Source organism: Macaca thibetana, chromosome 12, assembly GCF_024542745.1.
Source record: "Macaca thibetana thibetana isolate TM-01 chromosome 12, ASM2454274v1, whole genome shotgun sequence".
Classification (NCBI taxonomy): Eukaryota; Metazoa; Chordata; class Mammalia; order Primates; family Cercopithecidae; genus Macaca; species Macaca thibetana.
In genome coordinates, this window is record NC_065589.1 from 72,885,170 (window position 1) to 72,908,545 (window position 23,376).

General features: G+C 37.1%; 1 protein-coding gene across 6 annotated transcripts in view; it reads right to left on the reverse strand.

The window, feature by feature from the left end:
- The window catches only part of UBR3 (ubiquitin protein ligase E3 component n-recognin 3), a 264,525-nt gene that overhangs the window by 45,070 nt on the left and 196,079 nt on the right, over positions 1–23,376 (reverse strand). For all 6 annotated transcript variants that reach the window (XM_050751441.1, XM_050751437.1, XM_050751440.1 and 3 more), the window contains 2 exons: positions 21,050–21,152; positions 9,438–9,541 (listed from right to left, as the gene is read on the reverse strand). In XM_050751441.1, the coding sequence (XP_050607398.1) occupies positions 9,438–9,541; positions 21,050–21,152 (207 nt within the window). The remainder of the gene's footprint in view (positions 1–9,437; positions 9,542–21,049; positions 21,153–23,376) is intronic.

Sequence of the window (23,376 nt, forward strand, 5' to 3'; positions counted from 1 at the left end):
ACTGAACATATGATGTACCAAGTGGGCATTGGGGATATACACAAGATGGTGCTGCTAGTCTTGGAGGAACTGACAGTCTGGAGAAGGAGACAGCAAAGAAAATCAGGCAAGTCAGACAAGTATCAAAATAGAATCACAGAGAAGTTATGGCAATGAGAAGAAGGATATCCAATAGAAAGGCTTCTACGAAAGGGCAACATAAGGTAAAGGACCATCATGAGTTATTAAGTAAAGAATGGAGAAATGGCAAACACTTAAAGATGCTCACAATTCTCCTATCTTGAAAACAAAAAAATAACCCCTTTGAAATAGTAATCCCCCTCTTATCCTCAGGAGATACACTCCAAGACCCCAGGGATGTCTGAAACTGCAGATAGTTCTGAACCCTACATCTGCAGTACTATGTAACAAGATGGGTTTGAACTGTGCAGGTCTACTCATACAAGGATTTTCTTCCACTTCTGCCACCCCTGAGACAGCAAGACCAACCCTTCCTCTTCCTCAGCCTATTCAACATGAAGATGACAAGGATGAATATTTTTATGATGATCCACTTCCATTTAATGAATAGTAAATACATTTTCTCTTTCTCATGATTTTCTTAATGTTTTCTCTAGCCTTATTGTGAGAATAAAGTACATAATACATATACAAATTATGTGTTAATTGTGTTATGGTAAGGCTTCTGGTCAACAATAGGCTATTAGTAGTTAAGTTTTTGGGAAGTCGAAAAATACGTGCAGTGGATTCAATTGCATGTTGGAGCAGGGTGGGAAGTGAAGAAGTAAAGGGGGACTGCACCCTTAGCCTCTGTGTTGTTCAAGGGTAAACTGTACAGATGTACCTATGATAAAATTTAATTTATAAATTAGACACAATAAGACATTAACAACAATAATAAAATAGAACAATTACAATATTATAATAAAAATTATGAAAATGTGATCTCTCAAAATTATTTACTGTACTATGGCCATAACTTTTGCTGTTTAAAGTGTGATTGTGAAACTAGCACAATTTTTTTTCCTTCTTCATAATTTCATGGATAGAAGGTTCATTCGTACCAAAGACCTTAGTAACCTCAGCATACAATTTTTTTCCTTTCCTTATTAAGTCAGGAATTTTCACCTTTTCACTTAAAAGAAAGAAATTTAGTTTCTCTTTGGTGTATCCAAATTGCCAGTGTCAACTGAAGAATCACAAGGTTTATAAATTTGGAAAGGAGGGCTTTATTTCTCAAAAAGTTTGTATCCTGTAGGCTAGCCATCAGCAAGCTGGGAATCACAGCCTGTAGGATAAGCCAAGAGCAAGTCCTTTGAGGGAGGTCAGGAATTTATGCTAAACAGGGTGGCCTGGTGTTCATATTCAATAAGCTGTAGGAAGAGTCATGAGTATTTATGAAAGGAGAAACATGCACATGCGCAATTTAGCTTCATGCCTCTTCATGGGTTGCCTGTTCAAAAAATGGCGGCAGCAGCATGATGCCAGGGTGGAGGTTTCGGCCCTCTGACATTAGAAGGTAGAGTAGAAGACACAAAAACCCTCACTGAACTTCCTCCATGAGTTGGCCAAAACTAGTCTAGAGATGCTGGTCAGCTTTGGGGAAGGGATGTATTGTGAAACTGCAAAGAGGGAGAGGGGAGTTCGGTTGCAACCCCAGATGATTAGCTAAATGTGATTAAAGAATGATACGATGATCCTAAAGAATGTTGTTCACACCTCAGTGTGCCCCTCCCTTATCAACCTTTAACCTGAATTCTTTTCTTTTCTTTTTTTTTGAGACGGAGTCTCGCTCTGTCACCCAGGCTGGAGTGCAGTGGCGCGATCTCGGCTCATTGCAAGCTCCACCTCCCGGATTCACGCCATTCTCCTGCCTCAGCCTCCCGAGCAGCTGGGACTACAGGCGTCCGCCACCAAGCCCAGCTAATTTTTTGTATTTTTAGTAGAGACGGGGTTTCCCCATGTTGGCCAGGATGGTCTCGATCTCCTGACCTCGTGATCCGCCCGCCTTGGCCTCTCAAAGTGCTGAGATTACAGGTCTGAACCACTGCGCCCGGCCAACCTGAATTATTTTCTAAGGAGTAAGCAGAAACCAGCTCTAGAAAACAAGAAACAAAAGATCATTCTTTAATCACATCTGCTCAGTTGGGGAGCTTAAGATTTTATTTTTATTTCTCACCACCATCACTAGTCTTCTGCTTTGGGGCCATTATTAAGTAAAATAAGAGTTGCTTGAACACAAGCACTGTGATACCACGACAGTTGTTCTGACAGCCCAGATGGATACTAAATGACTAATGGGTGGGTAGCATCTACAGAGTGGATATGCTGGGCAAATAGATGACTTCACTTCCCAGGAAGAAACGAACAAGACAGCACAAGATTTCAGTGTACTACTCAGAATGGCACGCAACTTAAAATATATAAATTGTTTATTTCTGGAATTTTCCATTTACTCTTTTTGGACCAAAGTTGACCACTGGTAACAAAAACCACAGAAAGTGCAACTATGGGTAAGGGGGGACTGCTGTACATCATGTATGGCTTCTGTTCTCCTCCATTCTCTCTTAGAAGATCTCTCTCTTCACTGTCTCAATTATCTCACTTCTCATTTCTCATCCCACTGTAATCTGCTGATCCTACAAAATATATTTGTCTATGGCCAGGAGTCTCCAGGATAATATATAAGTAATTAAATTTCAGGGGTCAAAATCCTTTTGAAAATCTGGTAAGAGCTGTGAAACTACTCAGAAAAAAAATGCACATATATGTACAATTTTTTTCCTTACCATTTTAGGAGACTGATGGATTTCCTGAATCCTATTAATGAACTCTGGAACCACATACTAAAAAGCCTTGGTCTTAGGCCAGCACAGTGGCTCATGCCTGTAATTCCAGCACTTTGGGAGGCCAAGGCAGGTGGATTCCTTGAGCCCAGAGTTCGAGACCAGCCTGGGCAACAGAGTGAGACCCCCTCCATCTCTACAAAAAATAAAATTAGCCAAATGTGGTAGTGTGCGCCTGTGGTCCCAACTACACGGACTCTGAGGCAGGAGGATTGCTTGAGCCCAGGAGGTCAAGGCTGCAGTGAGTTATGACTGCACCACTGTACTCCAGCCTGGGCAATAGAACAAGACCCTGTGCCTCCCCAAAATAGAAAAAAAAATAAAGCTTTGGTTTGAAGAAGCTATCAAAGACTGTTGGGGTTATATCAATAGGATACAAGCCAACCTGAGGTGTTTAAACAGTTATTATTTTACTATGGAACTGAAGGATGCTAAATATATTAAAATCCAAGAATTCATAATACTGGAAAAAAAGAAATCACCTTTGGAGAACACACATACACAAAAAGTCATTTTTCTGAAAACTGGTAAAAAAAAAAAAATCAAGCATTTAACCTGCCTTTCCTGTATCAACTTTACCAATGTATAAACAAATAGGAAAAATAAATAGGAAAAAATTTTATTTTATGAATTCCACTTAACAAATGAAATAATTAAGGAATAAATCTAGAGAATAATCAATAGCTTCTACTGTCACATAAAGAGAAACAACTGGAAATTATATCTCCTGACAAAAATATTAAACACTATCCATGAAGTATTTTTGCAAAAAGAAATAAGAAACTGATTCCATCTAAATCTATCTGCCAGTTTGTAGGACACACACAGGGACAGAAGATCATGTTATTAAATGATGTTATTGGGGGTACAATTAGCAAAATAGAGACTATGGGAAGTTCTGAAGGAAAAAAGACCCAGATTTTTCAACAAATAAAATGCAAGGAGGTAGGAGGAAGGAAGCAACCCACAACAGATTTAAAAGAACTAAAAAAACCAAATCCAATGTAAGGATTTTTTTTGGATCCTAAGTCAAATAAACCAAACATAAAAAAATCATTTACAGGCCTGGCGCAGTGGCTCATGCCTATAGTCTCAGCACTTTAGGAGGCTGAGGCAGGTGGATCACAAGGTCAGGAGATTGAGACCAGTCTGGCCAACATGGTGAAACCCTGTCTCTACTAAAAATACAAAACTTAGCCAGGTGTGGTGGTGGGTGCCTGTAATCCCAGCTACTCCAGAGGCTGAGGCAGGAGAATTGCTTGAACCCAGGAGGCACAGGTTGCAGTGAGCTAAGATAGTGCCACTGCACTCCAGCCTAGGCGACAGAGAGAGACTGTCTCAAAAAAAAAAAAAAAAAAATCATTTACAAGGAGCAACTATGGAAATTTGAACACTGATGGGATAGTTACTGATATTTAGGCATAACCATTCATTTTCAATTGTGTTCACAATATTTTCTTTTATTATTTTAAGAATCCTTATCTTTTAGAGATATATACTGAAGACTATATAGATAAAATGATATGCGGTCTGGAATTTGCTTCAGAATAACCACAGGTGGGAGGGAGTAGGGAATAAGTCAGGGTATAAATAAAACAAGACTGGTCATGAGTTGACATGGGGGTTCATGAAACTCTGCTCTTTACTGTTATGTACGCTTGTAAATAAATAGTTTTTTAAGCCCTTGATTTATAACAAAGCAAAACTGAGATACTTTTTCTTCAAGTCAATGGAAAATAATAAGCAGCATTCAAGCTCTCTTCTGTGAGCCCTGCTTATGGGATCTTGGAAGCAGGGATATTCTATCATCACTGGTCCCAGATGCTCTACAGAATCTTGGAGTCTGTATTCTAGAAAGCGTGGTTAAGAACAGATTTGTGAAGCTCCTCAAGAACAGCAACATGATCTGAACCTGGGTAACTGACCCTCCCTGACGGTTTCATTGTCTCCCCACCCAAATCTCATCTTGAATTGTAACTCCCATAATTCCCCCATGTTGTGGGAGGGATCCAGTGGGAGATAACTGAATCATGGGGGTGGTTCCCCCATACTGTTCTCGTGGTAGTGAATGAGTCTCATGAGATGTGATGGTTTCATGTGGGGAAACCCCTTTCACTTGGCTATCATTCTCTTCTCTTGTTGCCACCATGTGAAACGTGCCTTTTGCCTTCTGCCATGATTGTGAGACCTCCCAGTCATATGGAACTGTGAGTCCATTAAACCTCTTTCTTTTGTAAATTGCCCAGTCTCAGGTATGTCTTTATTAATCAGCATGAAAATGAACTAATACACTCCCTATAAAGGATGATGATTTTATGTCTTAAACCCTGGAGGCTCAAAAATAAGAAAGAATTTTAGCCTGAGAGATAATAATTGTAAATTTTGTGTGAATCGTCTAAGAGGGCTTCTTAAAAAAGGTGAAGTTCCTCTCTTAACTCTCATCCTGCTGCCTTAAACTAGACTGTGATGCCTGGAACTCTTAGCAGCTACCTTGGCACAGGGAGATGAGAGCCATACCATAAAGAATCTGGTGCTGTGAAGTAGAAGCGTCTGGCCTGCCTACTTTCATACTTCTACATGAAAGAAAAACAAGCAGTATCTTATTTAAGCTACTGTGTTAATTTGGTTTCTTCTCTACATTATATAGCTAAATCTGATCCTAAGTTATAAATCTTCTTTCCCCTTGTACATAAAGAACTAAATATGAATACCTGAAAACAGTGATGTCAGAAGTTACTTCCGAGTTTATTCTTTAGAGACCAGTGATGTGATGAGTATTATGAAACATAAGATACAAGGACATAAGAGATCAAAGAAAAAACTTGTCTTTAATATATTTAATTTGAGCTTCTGATGAGATAATTGGCTAAAAAGGTCTTTTAACCCGGAAACAATGCTAAGCATTAAACAATTTAAGAGGTATATAGGTAGGTTTATGCATCCATCTATTTTTCAGATAAAACCATGGGAAGCATTTAACATTCTAGTAAGTCTATACAGTAAAATTTTCCTTTGCTTTTCTCTTCTAATAACAACCAATAACTTAAACAGTTATACAAATACACATTCTTACAATAAAAATAGTTTATAATAAAAACACTGTCACAATAAAGACTACTATTAACTCTTACATCAAAAGGGAGTGGAAAAGAAAAATTTATATTAATAACTCTATCTCCCCAACTCTCCACCTCCCCTCAAAAAAAACCTGTCTGTGGAAAATATAATTAAGCTCTGAACTTCCTAGCAATTAAAGGCCTCTATCCAGTTCTCAAACTGTGAAAGACTAAAAAAATTAATAAGGAATGGCATTTTTTGTCTGACCCTAAATTCTAAGAGGAATTCATCACCACAATGACAGCTAGCAAAATATTATACAATGTGTTTGACAGCGGTATAATCCAATCTCAAGATAATCTGATCTTGAATTAGTGTAAAATTTTAAGAAATAATATAAAGCACAAGTTTTTTTTTTTTTTTTTTTTTTGAGACGGAGTCTCACTCTGTCACCTAGGCTGGAGTGCAGTGGCGCGATCTCGGCTCACTGCAAGCTCCGCCTCCCGGGTTCACGCCATTCTCCCGCCTCAGCCTCCGAGTAGCTGGGACTACAGGCGCCCGCCACCGCGCCCGGCTAGTTTTTTGTATTTTTAGTAGAGACAGGGTTTCACCATGTTAGCCAGGATGGTCTCGATCTCCTGACCTCGTGATCCACCCGCCTCGGCCTCCCAAAGTGCTGGGATTACAGGCTTGAGCCACCGCGCCCGGCCAAGCACAAGTTTTAAAAGCAATTCTAACTACAGGTAAATTTAATGACTGCTAAATACCTAGCTATTTGGTTCCCTAAGCACAAAGTCCATGTTTTAGTCATCTTTGTGTATCCAGCACTTGGCAAAGAAGCATAGCAACCTGGTAAACAGTAGGTACTTATTAAGTATTTCTTGAACTGAATCAAGCAATGAATTTATTAAATTTGCTTATTAAATTTGTCCACCAAGAAACTCTTCTTTAATGATATTACTTTAAGGCATGATTATTAACAATATTATACATTTTTACATTGATGATTTCCTGAATTTATTCTATTAACCATTACTAAGGAGATCAATTTTCTTGACTCATTTTAGAACATAGTTTTTAGACTCTGTTTCTACTGAATTAAATTCACTAGGTTTGGTTAATTTCAGGTATTGCATCCTCTTTCAGCATGAACTTCGTCTTCTGTTGAAAGCCAGTGCCAACAATGACTTCTGACAAGGAGGATGATGCACCAGCTACAGCTCTCAGACACTGACACAACAGGTCCTTTACTCTTAACTAAAATATTTTTCTCTTTAGATTAAATATTAATATAGATTAAATACTGACATAGAGACAATCTTCTCTATGTCAAGTTTCCTTCCCTTTTACCTTTTCAGGTTTATGTAATAACTAAGCTTATAAGTAAAAGGTATATTTAAATAATATATTTAAATATTTTGAAGATATAATAAAGTAATTTTTTTAATATTTCAAAATGTAATACTACTAATATAATTAGAAGAGCACAATCAGGAGTAAACCAGCATGATCCAAGGCAACTGTTTCCCTAGAATAAGAAAAACTAACCAAAGTGACACAAAAAGCCTAAAGAATTTGAAACTAATTTTACAAGGAGATTAATTTTAATGAGACTATTTAACAGGTTTTTAAGCTCTATAAACACAAATGATTATATTAGCAGACACAGCCTAACCCTCCAAAAAAGTAACATTCAAAAGTATCTGAACTTTTGCAGTTAAATATATAATTACCTCAAGAAGTTAAACAGAATTACCATATGATCCAGCAATTCCACTTCTAGCTATACATCCCCCAAAAAAGAAAAAAACGTGTTCAAAAACTTTTTTTTTTTTTGAGACAGAGTCTCATTCTGTCACCCAGGCTACAGTGCAGTGTCGTGATCTCAGCTCACTGTAACCTCCACCTCCCGGGCTCAAGTGGTTCTTGTGCCTCAGCCTCCTGAATAGCTGGGATTACAGGTGTGTGCCACCATGCCAGGCTAATTTTTGTATTTTTAGTAGAGAAGGGGTTTCACCATATTAGCCAGGCTGGTCATGAGCTCCTGGCCTCAAGTGATCCATCACACCTGGCCTCAAACAAAAACTTCTATATCAATGTTCATGGCAGCACTATTCACAATAGCCAAAAGGCGGTAATAACCCAACTGATCCATCAGTTGTGTTGGTAATAATCCATCAACTGACAAATGGATAAACAATGTTGTATATCCATACAATGGAATATTACCAAGCCATCGAGATAAATGAAGTAATAATGCATGCTATAACGTGGATAAACCTTGAAAACATGCTAAGTGAAAGAAGCCAGACACAAAATGCAATGTAATGTATAATTTCATTAATATGAAATATCCTGTATAGGCAAATCCATGAAGACAGGAAATCAGATTAGTGGTTTCCAGGGGTTGGGAGAAGGAGAAAACAAGAAGGTGACTGCTTAACAGGCATAGAGTTTCCTTTGGGGCTGATGAAAATGTTCTGGAACTAAATAATGGTGATGATCACACAATACTATGACAGTACTAAATGGCACTTCAGTTGTACACTTTAAATTGTTTAAATAGTAAGTTTTATTTTATGTGAATTTCATGATTAAAAATATTAATTGAAGCTCACAGCGCTAGTATATTATGCTTGTTTATTAATCATATTGTTTTACAGAATGTCATAATTTGCATGAAATATCATAATTTGCCTATATATTTTTAAATGAATATTTCACACCCTTAGGTAAAAAGATTTATCAAAGATCAAGCTGGAGTTTGTATAAACAATGTCATCCCTAGGAACAAGAACTTTATACACCCATAGATGTTCATTCTACTGATAAAAACTTGTTTTCTAATATACAAGATGTTAATTATCTGATAGACTATTTAAAATGTTGTCTTCAAGTGAAAGCTACAAAGACCAAGAAGCAATAATTAAAATGTTGCTAACATAATACTGATGCTGTTAACATAATAATGTTATGATATTAACACTAAAAATGATGAGACTATATTTTTAATAACTCTACAATTACTACTATATCAAAATATGTACACATATAGATAAAGGCACTAAGGCTGAGTTTGCTCTGTTTTTCAAATTTTCATTTGTATCATCACTTCAATATTTTAAGCCATTTTCAGAGTGTTTTCCCCACATCTTTACCTCTTAGTGACTAAAAAGCTGAAAAGAACAGACCCATAAGAATTTTAAAAAACACTTTTTCATTGTCATTTTTTTAGATATGATTACTATTTGCTAATAACAGAAAAAACAACATCTGTTATTACCACAAAAAATATCCATCAGACTTACTGCTATATTTACTTCTCTTTCTCTTTCTGGACAGCATCTCACTATATTAATAGCTCAGGCTGGTCTCGAGCTCCTGGGCTCAAGCAATCCACCCATGGGCCTCAGTCTCCCAAAGTGCTGGGGTTACAAGCATGAGCCACCACACCTAGCCTATTTGTCTCTATACTCTCTAGAATATACAAAATACATAGTATATAATCAAAGAATCTGAATTACAAAGACATACCTTTGCGTAAGGGTTGTGGCATCATTAAGATTTGGATGAGCAAAAGGGATGTTACATCATGATAAAGAATTGGAACCTCAGGCTGTTGTTCTTCATATCCCAGCCTAAAAGAAAAACGTAGTCACTTTAGATAGTATTGTATATCTTCTCTTTCTAATTTATTTTATATGTCACATATATATCTACGGAACAGAAATAAAAACTGTAATCAACAAAGAAGAAATCTAAAAAAAAAAACCTTAGGACTCATATTTTTGCAAAAAAATTATATTTTAGACTCATATTCTCTTGACTCTAATATAAAGAAAATGCACAGAAAATATGTTATCGAAGTAAACAATTAGGGTACATTAATTTGATTATGAGTCTTTCTGATCTCAGATTACAGATAGTAAAGCATTAAATACAGAATGAAAGAATTAGTTTCACTACAAATGGAGTGGCTTACAGGATACTTATCACAAACGAATAAGGAAGTTTTCACATCATTAAAAAAAGATAGGTACAGTTCCCAAATCGATTCCTGTTGAAAAGGTATGGTTAACTGCTCTTATTAAAATGTTTCAGCCGGGCACAGTGGCTCGTGCCTGTAATCCCAGCACTTTGTGAGGCTGAGGCTGAGGCAGGTGGATCACTTGAGCTCAGAAGTTTGAGACTAGATTGACAACATGGTGAAAACCTGCCTCTACAAAAAATATAAAAAATTAGCAGGGCTTGGTGGTGTGTGTCTACTTGGAAAGCTGAGGTGGGAGGATTGCTTGAATAGAGGAGGTCAAGTCTGCAATGGGCTGTGATTGTGCTGCTGCACTCCAGCCTGGATGAAAAAGGGAGACTCTGTCTCAAAATTAATAATAAAATAAAATGTTTCAACTTTGTAAGTAACAAAATTCAAATAAATCTTTAGCATTTGCAAAGTTTCAAAAGGAGATAACCAAAGCAGAACTTAAAATACACTATAAAAGGGCTGGATGTGGTATCTCATGCCTGTAATCCCAACAGGCATGGGAGGCTGAGGTGGGAGGATCACTTGAGATCAGGAGTTCAAGACCCAACTGGGCAACATAGTGAGACCCCGTCTCTACAAAAAAATAAATTTTAAAAAGTATACCATAAAAGATAAAGTAGCAAACCTTAGGAATGTGCAGTACTATGAAAAACAGACTATACTATAAAGCAGAGCTTATTCTAAAAGAATTTTTTAAATGCCTTTAGAAGGTTAATTTTTTGACTACAGGTTTAATTTTTAATGACAGAGAACAAAAGTAAATCTTAAGCTCCAGAAGTGACTAAATTCTGAAACTACACTTTAGACTTGGGATGAACAAAATTGTTCAACTCTTTTATTGGGCTCAATTGTTTAGCAAATATTTACTGATTACTTACTACACATTAGGCACTAAACACATTGGTGAGTAAATCAACCCCTGCTGCTAAGAAACTTTTAGCTGACAGAGGAAGACAGCTCTTTGAATTTCTCCATTTTCTACAAATATCCCTTACTATACTTGTTTTCCTCTCCGAAGGTAACCCTTCATTAATGCTACGAATCCTGATACTGTCTTTCAAGTTTCTCTAACCTCTCTGCAAGGCCAAGGTTTAAAAAACAAAAAAAAATGTGTAGGGGTCACACCATTTCTATTATTCAACTTCCCCACAGAAATAGTTTCACATGATCAATGATGATATCCTAATTACAAAATTTAGTGGACATTTTAAATCCTTATCTTACTGACCCTTGACTTGACTTTAGATACAGTTGAATATTCTGCCTGGAAAATTTTCTTGGCTTTTGTGAAACACTGTCCCAAGTTCCCTTCTGTCTCTCTGATTACTCCACTTTAGTCTTCTTCACAGGTTCATCTTCTCTAACAAAAAATACTGTTATTCCTCAAGATTCCAATTCTCCCTTTCTTTTCTCACTAAGGACTCTTTTTGAAAGACCTTCTAATCCACGATTTCAATTGCCAGCTATACAATGATGATTGTATGTCCAGCAATGACTCTCTCGAACTCTCTATCTGAATATCCATTACTTCCACTTGTAAATCTAACAGGCAGGAAGCTCAACAGGCCTGAAAGTGAATTCATAATCTTTCTCTCTATATGCACACTCCCACTCCAGTCACAACCACTCTACTAGGCTGGTGCCAAAGTAATTGCTGTTTCTGCCACTAAAAGCAATGCACCAATCTAATACTTTCCCCTCTATAATCTACGTACTGATGTGGCTTATTTCTTATATCCTCCTGCATTTACACAATGCCTGAAACATAACAATGCCTAAAACATGACAGTCCTCCAATAAAAGCATGATAAATAAATAATCTAGGAACTTAAGGACATCCCAAAGCCATCTTCTCTTACTCATCCCATATTTAATTGACACTAAGTCCTAATGACTCTATCTCTACTTCCTCTTTGCCACCCCTATGGCCATTGCCTTTAACTATTCAATATCCGCCAATTTTATGTTCCTCTAATTCATCCTTTATATCTTTAGTGCCTGGAAGAAGTTTCCACAGGAATGATATCTTGCTTATCATTATATCCCAATGCCTGGACTGAAACAGTTAATAAAACTAGCTGGATAAACAAATGAAATATTCATGGGAAAATGGATGGATGAATGAACAAATAAACAAGTGGTATATAATTTTAGATTATCAAACTGCTACATTAAATTTAACAGGTGTTTAAAAGATTCTCACTGAAAATTAGAAGAAAGTTTATGGATCCATTTAAGCTAGCCCAATTTCACTCTTATGCAGAGATGTACTTTATTGCACAAAAATCAAAAAGGCTTGAGAACTTCTTGCATGATAACCTAAAGATCAACAAATTTTAGAGCTTTTAGGTACAAAAAAGAAAAGCATTCCCAAACAAAAAAATTAAATATAGTTGAATAGGGGTAGTATATACAACTGAAAAACTTACAGTGCTTAACAATTCTAGACTCTTATTTTACATTATATGCTAACAATTGCTTTCTACAATACAAGCAATCTTTCTCAAAATTAGAGGTGGATTCCTTTATGCTATTATTAATTTGCTTATTATTGTATGTGACTTTCCAACATTATTTAAAATCAGTCTGAACTGCCGTATGCAAGAATTATATACTACTAAGAATGCATAATTAACAAATGTTTCAGAACTGCAACATAATATGCATACAACAGAATAAAACAAAAAATGAATTAAAAGAATGGGAAATATTTCTAGTTGAAGAAACTGCATATTGTAAAGATAACTACCTTCCCAGATTAATTTATGAGTTTAAAATAATTATAATCAAAATTACAAGTGAGGCCAGATGCAGTGGCTCACACCTGTAATCCCAACACTTAGGGAGGCCAAGGTCAGAAGTTTGAGACCAGCCTGACCAATATGGTGAAACCCTGTCTCTACTAAAAATACAAGAATTAGCCAGCCGTGGCAGCGTGCGCCTGTGGTCCCAGCTATTTGGGAGACTGAGTCAGAAGAATTGCTTGAACCCGGGAGGTGGAGGTTGCAGTGAGCCAAGATCACGCCACTGCATTCCAGCCTGGGTAACAGAGCAAGACTCTGTCTCAAAAAAAAATTATAAGTGAGGGGAAGGGCTTAGAAAAGTTTCTAAAAACCTTCTGGAGAATAAATGAGAACAGCAAAGAAAAACTGGGAGTCAGAGTTTGGGGAAGAGAAACGAGAGGAACCTAACTCCACCAGATAATTAGACATAATAAATCACCTCAACAATAAACCAGCATGGTATTATCAGAGAAATAGGCTTGGAGCTCAATAGAACAAAGAAGAAAGCTCCTAATCAGGCCTATAATGTAGGAACACTTAATATTTCATAACTAGGATATAAAATCACTAAAAAAACCTAGTTGGTTATTTGCAAATAAATTTTAGATCTTCACCTAACAATACAGGTGAGAATGAATTCCAAGTATATTCATACAGTTTTAAAAATCATCCCATGAGAAAACCCTAAAGTGAAAATATAGGTAGATATTGCAAATCCTAAGACCGGATTACACATTGTAATACTAGTTATAAAAGTATACATCAGCTCTTGGAAGAGATGGGCATTCTAAGTATGAAAGTAATAGGAAAAAATAAGAAATATAAAGTCTGACTGATCTGGCTACATGAAAATTTAAAACTTCAATGGGTCAAGAAAAGTAATTACAAAAGTAGAAGGCAAACATATTTTGGAAAATACTTCAACAACTATGACAAAATAAGATTTAATATTTTAAACCGTGAAGAATCATTCGTATAATTTTAAACAATAAGATGCCAACAGAAAATGGACAGAGGTCCTAAATATATCATTTACAAAGAGTGTATACAAATAGCTAATAAATATAAAAATACTTAACTTTGCTAGAAATCAAATAAATTTCCATTATTTTAGGATCCCATTTTTAATCACTCATATTAGCCAAAAAATGTGTCAGTGATAATACTGTTTTTGGGTAAGTTTTTTTCCCCAATAATAATCAGAAAAAATCCTGGCAGTTATTGGCTAAGATAAAAGTAGCCATTCTAAGGATGGAGAGAAAAAAGATCTTTCCTAGCACATCACTGACCCATAATTGGAATGAATGAATGGATTGATGCACCCCTCTGTAGAAAAGAGAACCAAAGACCACATGTACAAAATGAACCCGGGTCAACTTGTACCAGAATGCAAACATATGATAAAAGACTACTTGGCTCACGTCAAAAGTACAAAAGTCAGTCTCAAGTAAAAGGGATCAATTTGTATCAAAAAGAAGACTGAAATGGAGTGAAACACATCAAATATATAAAAATCCATGAGATCATAAAATACACAAAAAAACAAACTTATTGGTCACTATTGGAAGTTGATAGGGCATCCATTCCTTACTTTGAAAATTTATAAATCAGAAAAGAATCAAGTGTTCATCCTGCCAAACTATATTTCAGAGTCAAAAAATAGTTGATATGGTAAAGTTCTTTATAAAAACATTCCATCTAATCAGAAGAAAGATTTTTTTTAAATCACCATTTTGCAGCACCTAATGAAATAATGGATTTTAGCAAGATTATCAGGGGTCCTTAAAACCATTAGGTGAAAGACTAATGGGGCACTTTACAATGGAGGAATCTGACTACAGCTACCTGAACCCACTGACTAATTGTGACGTAAAAAGAGAGACAACCAGCCATTATGTGCCTCCAATTCAATATTTCATCTGCATAAATATCAGTGGGATTCTTTAAAATATTTTCTCATGGTGGGGGATGGTCAGGGCATGCCCAAGATGGCCAAACAGGAACAGCTCCAGCCTCCAGCTCCCAGCGTGAGCAACACAGAAGAAAAGTGATTTCTGCATTTTCCACAGAGGTACCGGGTTCATCTCACTGGGGCATGTCAGACAGTTGGCGCCAGTCCGCAGGTGCAGCCCAATCAGCAAGAGCTGAGGCAGGGCAAGGCATTGCCTCACCTGGGAAGCGCAAGGGAGAAGGCAATTCCTTTTCCTAGCCAAAGGAAATTGAGACACACAACACCTGGAAAATCGGGTAACTCCCACCCTAATACTGCGCTTTACAAAGGATCTTAGCAAACGGCTCATCAGGAGACTATATCCCACACCTGGCCCGGAGGGTCCCACGCCCACGGAGCCTCCCTCATTGCTAGCACAGCAGTCTGAGATCTAACTGGAAGGCTGCAGCGAGGCTGGGGGAGGGGCACCCACCATTGCTGAAGCTTACGTAGATGTAAACAAAGCCGCTGGGAAGCTCGAATTGGGTGGAGCCCACCACAGCTCAAGGAGGCCGACCTGCCTCTGTAGACCACCTCTGAGGACAGGGTATAGCTAAACAAAAAGCAGCAGAAACCTCGGCAGAGGTAAATGCCACTGTCTGACAGCTTTGAAGAGAGCAGTGGATCTCCCAGCACGGAGGTTGAGATCTAAGAACAGACAGACTGCCTGCTCAAGTGGGTCCCTGACCCGTGAGTAGCCTAACTGGGAGACACCCCCCAGGTGCAGACCGACACCTCACACCTCACACAGCAGGGTACACCCCTGAGACAAAGCTTCCAGACCAAGAATCAGACAGCAACACTCGGTGTTCAGCAATATTCTATCTTCTGCAGCCTCTGCTGCTGATACCCAGGCAAACAGGGTCTGGAGTGGACGTCAAGCAAACTCCAACAGACCTACAGCTGAGGGTCCTGACTGTTAGAAGGAAAACTAACAAACAGAAAGGACACCCACACCAAAACTCCATCAGTACGTCACCATCATCAAAGACAAAAGGCAGATAAAACCACAAAGATGGGGAAAAGCAGTGCAGAAAAGCTGGAAGTTCAAAAAATCAGAGCACATCTCCCCCTTCGAAGGAACGCAGCTCATCGCCGGCAACAAAACAAAGCTGGATGGAGAATGACTTTGACAAGTTGAGAGAAGAAGGCTTCAGTCGATCAAACTTCTCAGAGCTAAAAGAGGAACTACGTAACCAGCACAAAGAAACTAAAAACCATGAAAAGAGAATGGATGAATGGATAACTAGAATAATCAATGCAGAGAAGACCTTAAAAGAACAGAGAGCGATGAAAACAATAACACGAGAACTACGTGACAAATGCACAAGCTTCAATAACTGACTAGATCAACTGGAAGAAACAGTATCAGCGACTGAAGATCAAATGAATGAAATGAAGCGAGAAGAGAAGTGTAGAGAAAAAAGAGTAAAAAGAAATGAACAAAGCCTCCAAGAAATATGGGATTATGTGAAAAGACCAAATCTACGTCTGACTGGTATGCCTGAAAGTGACGGGGAAAATGGAACCAAGTTGGAAAACACTCTGCAGGATATCATCCAGGAGAACTTCCCCAACCTAGTAAAGCAGGCCAACATTCATATTTAGGAAATACAGAGAATGCCACAAAGATACTCCTCGAGAAGAGCAACTCCAAGACAGATAACTGTCAGATTCACCAAAGTTGAAATGAAGGAAAAAATGTTAAGGGCAGCCAGAGAGAAAGGTCGGGTTACACACAAAGGGAAGCCCATCAGACTAACAGCAGATCTCTCGGCAGAAACTCTCTAAGACAGAAGACAGTGGGGGCCAATATTCAACATTCTTAAAGAAAAGAATTTTCAACCCAGAATTTCATATCCAGGCAAACTAAGTTTCATAAGTGAAGGAGAAATAAAATCCTTTACAGACAAGCTAATGCTTAGAGATTTTGTCATCACCAGGCCTGCCCTACAAGAGATCCTGAAGGAAGCACTAAACATGGAAAGGAACAACCGGTACCAGCCATTGCAAAAACATGTCAAAATGTAAAGTCCGTCGATGCTAGGAAGAAACTGCATCAACTAGCGAGCAACACAACCAGCTAATATCATAATGACAGGATCAAGCTCACACATAACAATATTAACCTTAAATGTAAATGGACTAAATGGTCCAATTAAAAGACACAGACTGGCAAGTTGGATAAAGAGTCAAGACCCATCAGTTTGCTATATTCAGGAGACCCATCTCACATGCAGAGATACACATAGGTTCAAAATAAAGGGATGGAGGAAGATCTACCAAATGGAAAACAAAAAACAAAAGCAGGGGTTGCAATCCTAGTCTCTGATAAAACAGACTTTAAACCATCAAAGATCAAAAGAGACAAAACAAAGAAGGCCATTACATAATGGTAAAGGGATCAATTCATCAGGAACAGCTAACTACCTCAATATATATATACCCAATACAGGAGCACCCAGATTCATCAAGCAAGTCCTTAGAAACTTACAAAGAGACTTAGACTCCCATACAATAATAATGGGAGACTTTAAGACCCCACTGTCAACATTAGACAGAAAAATGAGACAGAAAGTTAACAAGGATATCCAGGAATTGAACTCAACTCTGCACCAAGGGGACCTAATAGACATCTACAGAACTCTCCACCCCAAATCAACAGAGTATACATTCTTCTCAGCACCACATCACACTTATTCCAAAATCGACCACATAGTTGGAAGTAAAGCACTCCTTAGCAAATGTACAAGAACAGAAATTATAACAAACTGTCTCTCAGACCACAGTGCAATCAAACTAGAACTCAGGACTAAGAAACTCAATCAAACCCGCTCAACTACATGGAAACTGAACAACGTGCTCCTGAACGACTACTGGGTACACAACGAAATGAAGGCAGCAATAAAGATGTTCTTTGAAACCAATGAGAACAAAGATACATCATACCAGAATCTCTGGGACACATTTAAAGCAGCGTGTAGAGGGAAATTTATAGCACTAAATGCCCACAAGAGAAAGCAGGAAAGATCTAAAATTGACACCCTAACATCACAATTAAAAGAACTAGAGAAGCAAGAGTAAACACATTCAAAAGCTAGGAGAAGGCAAGAAATAACGAAGATCAGAGCAGAACTGAAGGAGATAGAGACACAAAAAGCTTTCCAAAAAATCAATGAATCCAGGAGCTGGTTTTTGAAAAGATCAACAAAATTGACAGACCGCTAGCAAGATTAATAAAGAAGAAAAGAGAGAAGAATCAAATAGACGCAATAAAAAATGAAAAAGGGGATATCACCACTGACCCCACAGAAATACAAACTACCATCAGAGAATACTATAAACACCGCTACACAAACAAACTAGAAAACCTAGAAGAAATGGATAATTTCTTGGACACTTACACTCTCCCAAGACTAAACCAGGAAGAAGTTGAATCCCTGAATAGACCAAGAGCAGGCTCTGAAATTGAGGCAATAATTAATAGCCTACCAATCAAAAAGAAATCCAGGACCAGACGGATTCACAGCCAAATTCTACCAGAGGGACAAGGAGGAGTTGGTACCATTCCTTCTGAAACTATTCCAATCAATAGAAAAAGAGGGAATCCTCCCTAACTCATTTTATGAGGCCATCATCATCCTGATACCAAAGCCTGACAGAGATACAACAAAAAAAGAATTTTAGACCAATATCCCTGATGAACATCGATGCAAAAATCCTCAATAAAATACTGGAAAACCGAATCCAGCAGCACATCAAAAAGGTTATCCACCATGATCAAGTGGGCTTCATCCCTGGGGTGCAAGGCTGGTTCAACATACGCAAATCAATAAACGTAATCCAGCATATAAACAGAACCAAAGACACAAACCACATGATTATCTCAATAGATGCAGAAAAGGCCTTTGACAAAATTCAACAGCCCTTCATGCTAAAAACTCTCAATAAATTCGGTATTGATGGAACTTATCTCAAAATAGTAAGAGCTATTTATGGCAAACCCACAGCCAATATCATACTGAATGGGCAAAAACTGGAAGCATTCCCTTTGAAAACTGGCACAAGACAGGGATGCCCTCTCTCACCACTCCTATTCAACATAGTGTTGGAAGTTCTGGCTAGGGCAATCAGGCAAGAGAAAGAAATCAAGGGTATTCAGTTAGGAAAAGAAGAAGTCAAATTGTCCGTGTTTGCAGATGACATGATTATATATTTAGAAAACCCCATCGTCTCAGCCCAAAATCTCCTTAAGCTGATAAGCAACTTCAGCAAAGTCTCAGGATACAAAATCAATGTGCAAAAATCACAAGCATTCTTATACACCAGTAACAGACAAACAGAGAGCCAAATCATGAATGAACTCCCATTCACAATAGCTTCAAAGAGAATAAAATACCTAGGAATCCAACTTACAAGGGATATAAAGGACCTCTTCAAGGAGAACTACAAACCACTGCTCAGTGAAATAAAAGAGGACACAAACAAATGGAAGAACATACCATGCTCATGGATAGGAAGAATCAATATCGTGAAAATGGCCATACTGCCCAAGGTAATTTATAGATTCAATGCCATCCCCATTAAGCTACCAATGACTTTCTTCACAGAATTGGAAAAAACTACTTTAAAGTTCATATGGAACCAAAAAAGACCCCGCATTGCCAAGACAATCCTAAGCCAAAAGAACAAAGCTGGAGGCACCACGCTACCTGACTTCAAACTATATTACAAGGCTACAGTAACCAAAACAGCATGGTACTGGTACCAAAACAGAGATATAGACCAATGGAACAGAACAGTGCCCTGAGAAATAATACCACACATCTACAGCCATCTGATCCTTGACAAACCTGACAAAAGCAAGAAATGGGGAAAGGATTCCCTATTTAATATATGGTGCTGGGAAAATTGGTTAGCCATAAGTAGAAAGCTGAAACTGGATCCTTTCCTTACTCCTTATATGAAAATTAATTCAAGATGGATTAGAGACTTAAATGTTAGACCTAAAACCATAAAAACCCTAGAAGAAAACCTAGGTAATACCATTCAGGAAATAGGCATGGGCAAGGACTTCATGTCTAAAATACCAAAAGCAATGGCAACAAAAGCCAAAATTGACAAATGGGATCTAATTAAACGAAAGAGCTTCTGCACAGCAAAAGAAACTACCATCAGAGTGAACAGGCAACCTACAGAATGGGAGAAAATGTTTGCAATCTACTCATCTGACAAAGGGCTAATATCCAGAACCTATAAAGAACTCAATCAAATTTACAAGAAAAAAACAACCCCATCAAAAAGTGTGCAAAGGATATGAACAGACACTTCTCAAAAGAAGACATTCATACAGCCAACAGACACATGAAAAAATGCTCATCATCACTCACCACCAGAGAAATGCAAATCAAAACCACAATGAGATACCATCTCATACCAGTTAGAATGGCAATCATTAAAAAATCAGGAAACCACAGGTGCTGGAGAGGATGTGGAGAAACAGGAGCACTTTTACACTGTTGGTGGGACTGTAAACTAGTTCAACCATTGTGGAAAACAGTGTGGCTATTCCTCAAGGATCTAGAACTAGAAATACCATTTGACCCAGCCATCCCATTACGGGGGATATACCCAAAGGATTATAAGTCATGCTGCTATAAAGACACATGCACACGTATGTTTATTGCAGCACTATTCACAATAGCAAAGACTTGGAATCAACCCAAATGTCCATCAATAACAGACTGGATTAAGAAAATGTAGCACATATACACCGTGGAATACCATGCAGCCATAGAAAAGGATGAGTTCGTGTTCTTTGTAGGGACATGGATGCAGCTGGAAACCACCATTCTCAGCAAACTATCACAAGAACAGAAAACCAAATACCGCATGTTCTCACTCATAGGTGGGAATTGAACAACGAGATCACTTGGACACAGGAAGGGGATCATCACACACCGGGTCTTATTGTGGCGATGGGGAGAAGGGATAGTATTAGGAGATATACCTAATGTAAATGACGAGTTAATGGGTGCAGCACACCAACATGGCACATGTATACATATGTAACAAACCTGCACGTTGTGTACATGTACCTTAGAACTTAAAGTATAAAAAAAAAAAAAGATTTTCTCACATGGTGGAAATTTGTATGCAATTTTTACAGACAGCATAATGGTAAACTGTTTTCAATTCTTATGATATATTTCTGTGTTTCATAAAGAAAATGTGAAAAAAATCACATATACTGAAATTTCAATTCCATTTTTATATTTAACACCTATTTTTCATAAAGAGTTTTAATTGATTTTAGTCTTTCAATTATACTTACTGTGGATTCATCTCTTCTAACTGGGTGAGCTTTCTCCAGGGATTATACTCAGAGTCAATGCTATAAAGCCGCATGTGCAAGGCTAATACATGAAACAGCTGATCTGAAAAAATTGAAGGAAAGGTAATTAGAAAGTTCACACATTTGTTCCAGAACAAAATTCAGACAAAATTTCTAGTTATTTCATAACAAAATCTGTTTCCTATCCTGACAATTAAAATTCACCAAGTTTAAGTCCCAATTACTTCACACTCTCTTTTACAGTAAACTCTGAAATACATATCCAAATAATCTGTCCTAGAATCTGGACTGTCCTTACGCTCAATACAGGAATGGTTTTTTTCATCTCCTATCACAGACATACTTGTCCTTGACTTTATGCTGCAGCCTTGCCAATTTGTACTTCTCACCATTGTGGTCTCCTCCTAACCAAACTTTACTATTATCTTCAATCCTCTACCCTGGGTAACATGAACCACAACATCCTAATAGCTCACTGTTAGGTGAAGTTCTTTCTTTGCTTTATATGTCCCTCTAAACCTTGTTTAGACTGAAGAGTGAATTCATCATCTTTGGATTCTACATAAAGAAACAGTAACTGAAATAGAGTATTATTTGGTACCATTTCAACTATTTAAATTTCTTCTATCTGAATTATAACAATAATCTACCAATCTTGGCTTTCAACAAAATTCTGCTCATGACATTTAGAAGAAAATATCACGTTTAAAATTATTCTGGAAAAAAAACCGTAAGTATTGCTTTTGTATCTGATGCATCTCTTCTTTTTTTGTTATAAATGACAAGAATTGTCATTTGGTATAAATTGTCATTTGGTACAAATGACAATAATTATTCTGCCACACAAACTCAAAGATACTTGGAAATCAAAATTTTTCCCTTAAAAAAATATTTTCGAACTCTGCCCACTGAATTGGTCTATAAACAACGATATATTTTAGAAATTCAGATATGATACTTCTTAACATACGATAAAAATTCATTCTTAAATCTAGGAAAAAAGCTAACTGAATGACACAAACCTATTATTGTTACTTACTTTCTAATTAAAACTAGACCAGATATTGCTGCTCTGAGTCAGCAGACCTAGAAATTAACTATATTTTATGTCAACTTACTCAAGATCCATCAATACAAGTGGTGTAGTATGGGGTGTGCATGTGTGTTTATGTGTATATGCGTGTATGTGTATAGTAGTTTTGGGAAGCTGTTATAAAACATATGAGAGCTGTAAAATAAGTAAAATAAATGTTCTACTCTATGGGGCAGGATAAAGGAAATATATTTTTGTAAGTTTCAATCTGATCTCTCTTTAACAAACAGAAGAATCTAAATACCCTGTTTCATCCTCTATTTATAAGTCAATATGTAGCCTAAATCTTCCTTAAATTTCTTCATTCTATTAATGACTTAGTTACTTATTATGTGCCAGGCATTATGTTACACTGATTGATAATCTCAATTAATTTTCACAAAAATTCTAGGTGGGTAATACTATTAACCCTCACTTTTGGGGCAAGTAAGTTCCCCAAATTTCCAGTTTTTATAGTAACCTGGTTTCACAGACGATACTGAGAACAAGGGAAGTTTTAGCAGAGGCAAAACATGACTAAAGATTGGTAAATTTTATTTTAATTGAATTATACATAAGAGATTACTAAGCATATAATTTTTACTTTTAATGAGTGTTTTAATGACTAAAACCTAAAAGTGTTTAAAAAACTAAATTCTTCTCACAGAAAAATATTAAGATTATCTCAAGTTGCACGGTGAGGAGTTCTGCATTCTTTTTATATAGGTATTAACTTGATCAAAGGGCTAATTTTAATAACTCCTATCAAGATGAAGGTGGATCATTTTAGTTTCCCTAATTTAATCAAAAGCATAGAAGCTGCAATTGTACTAACCTGTTTTGCATTGAAACCACAGCCAGCACAGAAAATAACGTTACATTCACCTATTTTCCTAATCCCTATCCTAATTTAAGAATTTCAGAATGTTAGAAGAAAAGTTTTGCATCATTTCCTTATTCTATAGATAAGAAAATAGGCCCAGAGAAAGGAAGTACCTTGCCAGCTCACTCTTAATTTATTGTTTTTCTAAAAGTTAAGAATAGGATTCAAGATTTGCCACTTCTTAGTTATTTCTACCACTCCACTTCTTGGGGGTTTTATGATTAAAATAAAAGTACAGGATTCTTTCTCTCTCTCTCTCAGAGAACTGACCAAATAACCATTAATAACTTCAATTTGTTAATAAAATTCATTGTTTATTGTTATTTATTCATTATTTTGTTTTCAAAATTT